At 37.3% G+C, this 11120-nt stretch overlaps 1 protein-coding gene and 1 long non-coding RNA gene across 4 annotated transcripts in view; one reads left to right on the top strand and one right to left on the bottom strand.

Annotated features, from left to right (window-relative positions):
- Positions 1 to 3251: 3251 nt before the first annotated feature.
- LOC113062970 (transmembrane protein 178B-like) overlaps positions 3252 to 11120 on the bottom strand; it is an 81448-nt gene continuing 73579 nt past the window's right edge. The window contains exons 3-4 of one of the 2 annotated variants that reach the window (XM_026233095.1): positions 10276 to 10413; positions 3252 to 6678 (exon numbers count right to left, since the gene is read on the bottom strand). In XM_026233095.1, the coding sequence (XP_026088880.1) occupies positions 6428 to 6678; positions 10276 to 10413 (389 nt within the window). In that variant the 3' untranslated portion in view covers positions 3252 to 6427. The remainder of the gene's footprint in view (positions 6679 to 10275; positions 10414 to 11120) is intronic. The other variant, XM_026233086.1, reaches the window with a different exon arrangement.
- The window catches only part of LOC113063052 (uncharacterized), a 57186-nt gene continuing 56395 nt past the window's right edge, over positions 10330 to 11120 (top strand). For both annotated transcript variants that reach the window (XR_003278620.1, XR_003278619.1), the window contains exon 1: positions 10330 to 10455. This is a non-coding gene — a long non-coding RNA (uncharacterized LOC113063052). The remainder of the gene's footprint in view (positions 10456 to 11120) is intronic.

Here is an 11120-nt window from a genome sequence, read left to right as displayed (position 1 = left end):
CTATAGGCTAGGGCAGGGCTATTCAAATGGGCCAATGCGGTGCAGGGTTTGGCTCCAATCCTAGTCAAGCTCACCTGAGCATGCTAATCAATGTTTTTGGTATCATTAGAAAATCACAGGCAGGTGACTTTGATCGGGGTTGGAGCCAAACTCTGCACCGCATTGGCCCTCCAGGGCAAGATTTTGAATAGCCCTGGGCCAGGCCTGCTATGTACTTGTACTATTGACCGGGTTAAATAGTGGTAAGGTGACCATATGAGCCATTTTCCCAGGATGCGTCCTTGTCAGGATTTTTATGTTGCCTAAAATATCCAGATTTTGGCTGTTTGTGCTGTGCAGATCGATCATTGTATGACATTCATAAGAGCTTATGAATAGCACAGCTACGCTTCAAGTTGAATGAACGAACAAACACCTAACGTGTACGTGTATTTGCATTGCTTTGATCGTTCTCTGTAGATCTCACCTTCTCACGCGATTGGTTGATTATGTAACATACCTGTACCTGCACGTTATGAGTATGTATATGGCTAAAACTAATAAACTAAAATGACAGCTTCACACAAGACTAAAACTAAAATTAAAAACAGGCCGCCAGAAACAACACTAGCCTCGAGGAGGGTTTGTGGCACTTAATTTTTTTTAATTTATTTTCATTCTAGTGGGTGTCAATACCAACCTCTGGTGCACGAGCCTTCAAATACTTTCGGTGCGGCCCAATTAACTTTATCTCAGTAAAGCGGCAGCGGCTCCCAGATAATGTCAAGAGTGCATTAGGCGTTTGCAGTGAGCTTACTGGCTGCCCAGCTTTCAAACGCTCAGCAGAGCCACTCTGTCATGCTCTCATGCTTAAATTACTGCAGTGCTGATCTAATTGGCAGTGGAAGTTCCAGGCAAATATGCAATACTGAAACTGCAGTGACTGGGCATGTGTTTTGTACAGGCCCTCAGTTATAATGACCCAAATACGTACAGTAATGTATTCCTTTGTAGAGCGGTTGAGTCAATATATAGTACAGTATAGAGACTGAATGATCGAGTGCCTCATTTCTGATTTATCACCTAAATGATTTGCATATGTATAACAGTGTTATTTAATGGTTTAATTAGTTCAGTGGTTTATAGTTTTTTTTTTTTTTTTAAATACTGGAAACCTGCAGATGAAATGCCTTGTCAGAGTTTCCTGCACCACTTATTCAGCAGTACAATACTAAATCTTCAGCACTTAGCTGACAGTATGACCAGAATAGTCCAAATTCCAAATGAATGATTAGGTTCGAATGGGTCAGTTCTTGTTATTGAAAGCCATACAGCCAGCAGCTGACTGTGACACTTGAATGTAGTTAGTTGCTAGCTGAACTTCATGACAATGTGTTTAAAGATCATGCCTTTGGTCATTAATATTTTATAAAAATCTGTGAAATATGCTTAAATGTCATGTTACTTAATATATATGTAATTATTAAAAAGACATTAAATCTCATTCTTTGGCAATAGAATGGTATTTGATTCCTGATTATTTTCTCAATATTCTACTTTCAAAAATACTAAATAAATAATTTGGAGAACTGTTCTAAATCTATGTTATTGATAGCTAAAGCTAAATTTATATATATATATATATATATATATATATATATATATATATATATATAATTATAATTAATTCAAAGTATAGTTTTAATAAAATACATATGAGATGGAAATAATAAATAAACATTGAAATAAATTACAATTTAGAATTAGAACAGTTAGAATTTAGTTTTAGTAGTGTAAAAATTAAAACTGAATGTATAAAATGAAAGCTAATTAAAAATCTTAATAAATATGTATACACTGATCTAAATCTTTAAGAGGAATCTTAATCATTTATCGACATTCAACACTACTGTTTTACATGAACAAATAAAAATGAAACCATTGAACTCTCTGTACCCTTAATACTTTCAGTTGTCTGTTTATCAAATGTTTTGAATTTATTTTTTGATGGTTTCATGCTCTCGGCATCCGATTATAGACTTCACTGTGCATGTTCATCTTTATCTTCGGACTGTGTGGATCTCAAATGGTCCATGTTGTCGTGAACTGACAAGCTCACCCAGACTTTTATGCAGTCAGTAAGCAATATGGGAAGTGTTTCCTCTTCACAGAAGCCTGTTTATTCCTGTACAGTTAGTTGCTTTTTATAATTAGCATTTTTGCATCGTTTTTTTCCCCCTTCAGAACAGGCCCGTGACCCATTTTCGGGTCTCTCCCCGCCAGTTGAGAATCATTGGTCTGGGCGTCTCGGAGCAGTGATCTAAATGCTCTCAAGTTAAAGTGCTTGTGTCTCTGTCGCCCGTCATCAACAGCAGGGTCAATACTCATTGTCTCAAGTGGCCTGATGGAGAACACGCACACCCATCCTAATCAGAGGTGGTTATTCATAGCAGCGCACTCACTCTAAATGCATTCATGAAGTATTCATCAAGCATCAAACACAGGCTTTTCATCTCTTTAAATCAGCCTGGAACTGTTTTTGTTTTGTACTTCTTTTTTTTTTTTTCTCAGCCAACATATCTAGTACGAGTGCTAGTTAGTTATTGCATCCGTCATGTCGGCTTCCCTCAGACTCGGCTCGCTGTTATCATGTTTGATGAGTTTGCCCTCTATTTTTCATCCTTGTACTTTTCTCTCTCCACTTTCTCTGGATCCGTTTCAGCGGTTTGCACAGTTGATCAGATAATATCCTCATCATATTTGTTGCCACGGCGATTTTACTTGCCTTAAATGTCAGCAAGTGAACTTCACTGATCTTTATGTCTCGCTAGACTGACGTTCTGTCATTTTATTTTCCTTTTTTTTCCCCCCTAGATAAACATTATCAATTTTTTTTTTTTTTTTTGTAAACCCTTACGGTAAGGTTCAATTTGGTAACATTAGTTAAAGCATTAGGTATCAAGAATTAAAAACAAATAATACTTTGGCATAATTTGTTAATCTAGTTTGTTAACTAACATATTACATAAACAATAGTGTATAGTATATTTATAAATTACCATTAAAATTCTTCATCATTTTTCATGATACCTAATTGCTTTAATGTTAACAATTTATTTATTTTTACTTTAAATGCCTTGAAATAATGTAAGTACAATACAAAGATAAATATACAATACAAATAAACACAACAATGAGATTTTATTTTTGTAATGATATTACATTCCACAGTTTTAACATTTTTTCCAGAATTTATTTTCTCTCTTTTTTTTTCTTAAACATTTTTTTTACAGTTTTATTCTCTTTTTTTTTTTTTCTTTTTTTTCCCAGATACTCAATAGACACATCACTGATGAAAAAAGATCAGATAAACCTTAAGCTTCAGTGTCCAATTAAAAAGCTGCAGTTTCACCGAATCTGCTACTTTTTTCATTTTTATTTTCACGTTTCGAAGACAAAAATATTCCCGCTCGTGTTTCCCATCCCACCCCGCTCAACCAATAACTGAACAAAGGCTGACAACTGTTGGCTGTGATGTAAACACATTTGTGTGAATGTAATGTGTAGATTGTGTAAAGGAATCTTTGATCCTGAGCCCATATTACCAACATGCCCAACGCTTCATGATCTTTCTTTGAGGAGAGTCCTTAAAATGCCCATCAAGTGACAGTTAGGCTGCAAGTTTTTATTCATTATCACTTTCACTACAAGCCTCACAATGATCCATACAGAGCTTATGAAATGCAGTTCACTACCTGCTTTCAGTCTGGGACTCTCTGTCTAGGACGGATGCCAATTAAGCTGTAATTGTAAGTGTCTGTTCTTGGCGTCTGATGCCAGCATCTGCCCTTCCCTTCTCTGCTCTTTGATATCTTTATACTCTGTGATTGAACACATCTCTTTGCCTTGTTGAAGAAAATAAGAGTGAATTTAAGTGCATTTTTGAATATACTTAGATGTTTTTCTCAAATAGGACTGTGGAACTGGTTTTATTTGAGAAGTGTTGTGTACAACTAGCGACTGACCCCATTTATGTCTTCGCCTAGGAGCGTAATCTGTGGACTGAAATACATATTTTCCTCCTAAGTGTGTCAAGGAACACTATCTTATATAAGGCCAGACGGACTTGTTGCAAGATGCTCCTAAAACAGATTGTTTATTGGGTATTTATGCAGGTTTTCTGTTGCATGCACATTGTAATCAAGCACTGTAGAGTTTGTGGGCTGTGTTTGGTCGATTTGTTGCTTTGAAAGTGTGAAGAAGTCTTCTGGAGTTCTGGATTGTTTATGTAATTTCACGGCCAATTGCATTGTCAGCATGCAACGAAGTCTTTTTACTTGAATGCTGCCACACGAATCACCCAAAGCGCCCATAAATATGTTCGAAACCATGAAGACTGCTGGTCCCGTATTTCATCAATGCAGAGTTGAGAAGGATACTTTTGTTAGTGAACTGTTGGCTGTGTTTATGGTGAAAGATCCAATGGAAGTAATGTTGGGATGGATCATTTTGAAATGGCTTTTAGAAACGGCCTTTAGTTTGTCGCAGCCCTGCAAAACTTCACTTGGCAGCTTGTTTTATAAACCAACGCAATGAAAACTCTCAAAACGAATTAACTTTACGAACCAATGAATAGTTGTTAAAGAACTCAAGTATAAACATCAGCGCAACCAATGATGCTTTGTTTCTTGATACTTGGAAGCAGATTTTTGTTTTGGCAAATCTAATTTCTAGAAATCTGTAAACATGGTCTTGCTTGCAAAGCTAAGTCTCCTAGTGTAGGGTTTTGGCATGGATGAATGTGTGTGCTGATTCGCCAGTGACCCTCGACGCGTGTTCCTTCATAGCACGCTGTTTTATGGCTGCCCAAGTGATTCGTTTAATGCATTTATAGCATGTGAAATGGATAAAAAGTTTCAGATTGTGAAATGAATGTGTGAGAAGAGAAATTATGAAAACGGCTTGAGGGAACCAATCGCATGTCGGCTTAGAGATTGTATTAAGCTTGTGCTTGCCGCCCGTCCTACGTTTCGAGGTCACGATTCCATAGATATATACCTCTTTTGTGCACCGCTGCTGTCTCATGTAATCACGAGGCACTTACATACCACATCCTGTTTTGGGAGTTCCCTTTAAGTAAAGAGACGCATGGTTAAACAGAGCAGGAAGTTGGATTCAAATGGGGATTTCTTTTGTCAGCCCATAGATGCTTTCAGAAGAGAAGTCAGTATACGTTCCCATCAAATGGCATAAATGCCTCCTTCCAGACAAGCTTAAGGCAGTAACAGTGTGATGTTGAGTTGTCTTTCTGTCTGCGTCAGTCGTGTCTGCAGGGACTAAGTGTTCGCTGTCTAAAACAGGATATGGCATCTTTCCTTTCCAGTAATTCTTGGTTCAACAAAAGCCTACCTGATTTCCCCCAAGGCAGGTTTTTGATTTTATGCATTATTATTCTTTTTATGTTTCCTTTTTTTTTTTCATATGGAGACCACAAAACTCTTACACACATACTATATTGATAGTAGCTAAAGAATCGGCACACTCCCTTCACACTCATTCACACTCATGATGACTGTAATTACTAAAAAAAACAAAAGAAGATGCACATAATAAAACCGAAAGCATGTTAGAAGTGTCCGTTGATACCAATTGGAGATGAATAAGAAATGAAACATGGAAAAATGCTCCAAAAAATTTCCCTCCCGTTAGAATTGTTTTTTTCCTCTTCTGGAATATTATAGGTAATATTTTTCTCTTTACAATTTGCTGTACAGCAATAGCAACATAACGTCACGAGCAGGCATCTCCAGTTCCTGAAATCTTTTTCCTTTATGCACGAGCGGATCCTTTAGCCGCATCCCAAGAGGCATTGCGATAGTCTCCAGGGTCCGAGACAAATCGGCGGATTTAGCCACAACAGATCCAAATCGCATCAAAGTTGTTGTCCTCTCACGTGAAAGCCTTGGTGCTCTTGATTAGTCAGAACCCTTGGGCTTTAAACATCGGCACTGGACCTCCATACTTGTCCAGATCCAAAAACCATAATCTCCAGGTTTGGCAGTTTTTAGACGTCAGTCAAACAGACATGTCAAAATCCATCCTTTCAGCATCAGAATGAGCAGCACGGTCTATTTTTTGCTTCATTCGTCACCATTTGCTTGTGCTCACCAAACTTTGAAAGGATGACTGTTTTCCTGTGTAGGACCTTGGCGATGGAAAGTCCCGTTGATATTATCTTCACAATATATTTTTTCTTGGTTTTCTTTTAAACGATCGGTACACTCAGTTGTAGATTCACACACATGGTTAAAAATGGCCTGGTTGGTGAGATTAGAAATGATTCTAAATGAACATGATTTTAATCTTCAGTTATGGTCTTTTTTTGAATGTGTTTCGTCCCCCATTGTCCAGCTGCACATGTTGGCTTGGGGATTTTCAGACCCATCCCTTAACACACGGTGCCATTTTCTTGGCGGGATTTGGGGCACGTGGAGCGAGGGATCGGCTGTACAGAGGGCGCCAGTGTGCAGAAGAAGCCAGCGATGAGGGACAGGCCCAAACCGCCCCATGCGCAGAACATTGACCAGCCGTAACCGTGACTGATGTCGTCTGGGAGGCCGTATATGTAGCGAGGGTAACGGGACAGCTCGAAGTTGATGCCAGCTACACAGGTGCACAAGGAAATGATGCAAAACGTGCCTGAAAAAGAGAAAGACAATCATCAGAATATTCATCTAAATGACAGATCGCTGTAGCACCTCATCTCTTCCACTAGTTATAGCATGAAATAAACATAAATGAACATCAGAAGATGTTTCAACCATGGAAAGACCTGTCTAGTTTGCAGATTCAGATAGCAGATTTAGCATTATAACTGGTCCGATCGTCTGTCAATCAAACTCCCAGTGAATTCATTTGAAAAGAGTCAGACATTAACACATGCTAAGCTAATACTTTATTAAGCAGCAAATAATATTAAGTAAAAATAGCATGGCAAACACAAATATTGGGGAACAGATGTAATTAAGATAATTATTTAAATAACTATAACTTTTTTAAATGGATAAGTTTTAGTTGACTCACTGTTCACTGACCATTTAGATTACACTTTTAGCAATGCTAGATGAATCAGTATGTGACCCTGGACCACGAAATCAGTCCTAAGTCACACAGGTATATTTTAATCAATAGCTAACGATACATTATATGGGTCAAAATACATGCAAAATAAATATGACTAAAATTAGAGGACTGAAGAACTGCAGTTAATTGCATTTTCAATGTGCTGCATTGGCTGTGTTACAGGCCTACTACAAGCTGAGGTTGTTATATGTTATTACATAACATTGCAGTGACATTCCATCATGCAGTTGCAGACTCGGCATATTCGGCATAACTCTTTCCCAAGCCTTGTTTCATATATTACAAGCTTTATCTGCAAGTACGACCCTGTATAGATGACACTGTAGGAACATGCAAGTTGATAAAGAGGTCTAATAAACTGATTTTCCCACACCATGTGACCGAGCGAACATTCAGAGGGGATTCATCCTGCCATAATCGTACCCTCAGCGCTCCTTCTTCCTTTATAATTCAGCATCTTAATTGGCTTTTTAATTGCCATTTCATTATTCAAGTGCAGGGCCTCACATTAATCCAGGGCACATCTTAATTTCGTCTGCGGTTCACTCTCTATGGAGAGAGAGTGACACAAACAATGTCCGCAGCTTCCTCTACTCGACCGGCGTTAACAGAATATCAAAATGCTCTATAACGAGGCCACAGGCTGTGTTGATTGGTGTGGGCATCTGTGTTGTGAGGTGATGAAAACAGAGTGATGGTCACCATCGAGAGCCTCGATATTGGTTGGCTTAAGGTGAGATAAGGGATCAGGAGATAATTGATATTACGTAATTGCTTTAATGCCAGCTTCCTGACTGTGACTCATTAATTAATGCAGTCTTGGGGTGTGGAAATGATTGACTAACACACTGAGCTCAGCACACAGTCTATCACATCTGTCTATCTACGTATATAGTGAATGCGTATATATTGTGTTCAGTAGGTGGACAACCTAAATGGTCATTACCGCAGTGCATACTGCCACCGCAGTGCCGCACCGTTAACTGTAATTCTGTTGCATGTTAAATTAATTTTCAAAACTACCGCCACGTGGCGCAAAGGGACTGATTGCGAAATAAATGTAATTGTAAAATGAGTTAAGAGGAAGTAAAACAACAATAACATTATGATATAACATTGTAACATTTAAAAAAAAAAACATTTGTAGGGTAGTCTTAGACTACAGTCTACTCTTCAAAAATTTAAAGAAGACCTTTACACAAAGGATCATATGCATGCTATTTTTATTAAACAGTAAACATATGCTTTGTTTGTGACTTTGAATTTTAGATCTATATATATTTAAGTGCTTTTATTAAATTATCTAATAAATTCGCTATTTATGTAATTAATATACATTAATTCTTATCAAATTTTCTTTCATTTTGAAATTATACAAAATTTAATACTGTATATAATATAATAAAATATATACTTATATGTACATTTATATATAATTGTATTATTGAATGATTCTTGAATATGTAAACATTTTATATATACTTTTTTTATCCATATAGTTTTCTTTCATTTATATCATGTTATATTATTATTATTATTATTATTTTATATTCACAGACACATAACATTTTGGAGATTTTTTTTTCAAAATGCCTCTTCTTTGTAGGTTTCCAAAAAATCAAAAAAAAAAAAAAAAAATCTTATTTTTACTAAAGTGTGTTCATTGTGTTGATATTTTATTTAATGGGCTTTATGGGATTCATTTTTATGTCAAAAAAGCCTTTTCCCCATTTACCCATTCAGATAAATTAGCATAAGCCCCTTTCACACTGCACGTCGGACCCGCAATATTCCCATAACATTGCCTGGTCGCCTTCTGTGTGAAAGCAACCACGTCCCGGAATTGATTACCAAATCGAACCCGGGTCGGGGACATAGTAACATTGCGGTAATCGATCTGGAACGAGCGCTGTGTGAACAAAAGACAGATCTAATTCCGTATCGAAGTGATGACGCGCGTTATGGCGTGACTTTTTTACCGGCTGTTTTGAAGGAAGATCAACATTCGCGACGAAAACATATGTGCAAACTGTAATGAAGCAGAGATCAGTTAGTTCCTCACTTTCCGCGCTGACGCAGAGATCGTTTGCTTGCTTCAGTTAAAGTATAACGTGCCAAGCGTTGTCGACTCTTACATTACACGTCACGCGCTGATGTCACGTGTCGTTACGGGATCTTCAAGGGTTGTGTGTGAAAGCACGCACATATACCGGGTCATCACTGGCAGTGTGAAAGTGCCAAATCTAGCGACCAGGGAACAATTCCAGGAACACTTTACCCCTGTATTTGCCGGAATGCCAGTGTGAAAGGGGCTATAGTGTCTCCCAACCCTTTTCCTGGAGGGAGCACATCAACATTAAACATTCTTATTTATTTTTATAAAATCGTCCTAATCTTACACACCCGATTCAACTCATCAGCAGCTCATTAATAGAGACTCCACGACCTAAGTGCATAGGTCAGATAAGTCAGACATCCAAAATTTGTGCCTTCAAGGACATGGTTGGAAACCTAGCAAAAATGCAGGCATTGTATACATTTTTGTTTTAAATTTATTTTTTTTTTTTTAAGTAATGTCAATATTTTTTTAAAATAATAACATATAATAATAATTTATTAAAAAATTCATTTATTATCCAAAAACATGGCTTAATTTTGGTCTCAAAATCACTTATCATACATTCCAAATCTACTTCCAGCTTGTTCAAGTTCAGTGGAGCAGGAGATACAACTGATGTGTTTTTAAGGTGAAAGGACTTTTTATTCACTTTCAGTTCATATATTACATTACATTATATAACATTATGGTTTATACATTGAGCCAAAATAAGCTAAGCAATTAAGTTGAATTTTGACCAAATTTCATTCATTCAAGAAGCATAATTTATAATAATTAGGTCATCAGGGAAAATGTTAACATCCTCACATTATTTATACTTGTATAGATTTTATTTATTCTTCTCTCTCTCTCTCTCTCTCTCTCTCTCTCTCTCTCTCTCTCTCTCTCTCTCCCTCATATATATATATATATATATATATATATATTTACTTCTACAGATGACGCAACATACCTTGACTTAACTATAATTTTATCTGTGTACATCTTGTAAACAGCCTATATTGTCCATGCTGGCTTGGTTCGAGTTGACTTACCACCCATGAGGAAGAGTAGACCTGCCACATACTGCATGAGGCCACGGTCCCAGCAACATCCCAGCATCCCAATGATCCAGCCGAAGAGGATGATGGCCACCGCCATTCCCATAAATCCTGCCGTCATCCTCCGCAGATCTGTGGGTGGCGAGAAATAAGGCAACATATGACTCAGAGCTGGTAAGGGCACAGCGTGGACCCACTCTGCAAAATGACGCATTTTAATGAGCACTTCTATAAGACCTGTAATATGTTCTACATTATTACGATATATATGCATCTTTTTTTTTTTTTAACCAGTTTCATCAGGGAATTCATGAGATGCTTTTTAAACTATTAAAAGGAATACTTGTGTTTGCTTTCATGGACAATCTATCTAGCATTTGAGTAGTTTGTTAGCAGAATTCAAAATTGAAAATGAATGTAACTGCATATACTGTACAAAGTTCATAAACATTATAAATCCTGTAGTAATGCACTGCACTTGCCCTGCTGTGTGAATGTCTGAGTGTGCGGCCACACACACTGAGAGTGCGACAGGGTTGACTCTGTGTTAGCTAGAGGGTAGGTCACAACATTTGTGTTCGTTAGCTCTTTTTAATCTCACAGTTGAATTCTCACAGTACAGGAAAGGTGGCAAGCCCAAAACACTGGGCATGGTGGCTTATGCCAGCCAACTGTAAAAGGGTCACAGAATTCACCTCCGGGGCAGACGTGCCACCACATGAGAATGCTGTAAGAAACCTTTTATTACTTTCTAATAGGAATGATGTGTTAAAAGTTTCTTCTCCTTTTTTTTTTTTTAAATCAAAGTCATATCAAAATGAAAATGTCAGATATTTATG

Source organism: Carassius auratus, chromosome 4 (assembly GCF_003368295.1).
Source record: "Carassius auratus strain Wakin chromosome 4, ASM336829v1, whole genome shotgun sequence".
NCBI classification, from domain to species: domain Eukaryota; kingdom Metazoa; phylum Chordata; class Actinopteri; order Cypriniformes; family Cyprinidae; genus Carassius; species Carassius auratus.
Note: the sequence above shows the minus strand (reverse complement) of the source record. Positions and strands in the feature narration are given on the sequence as shown.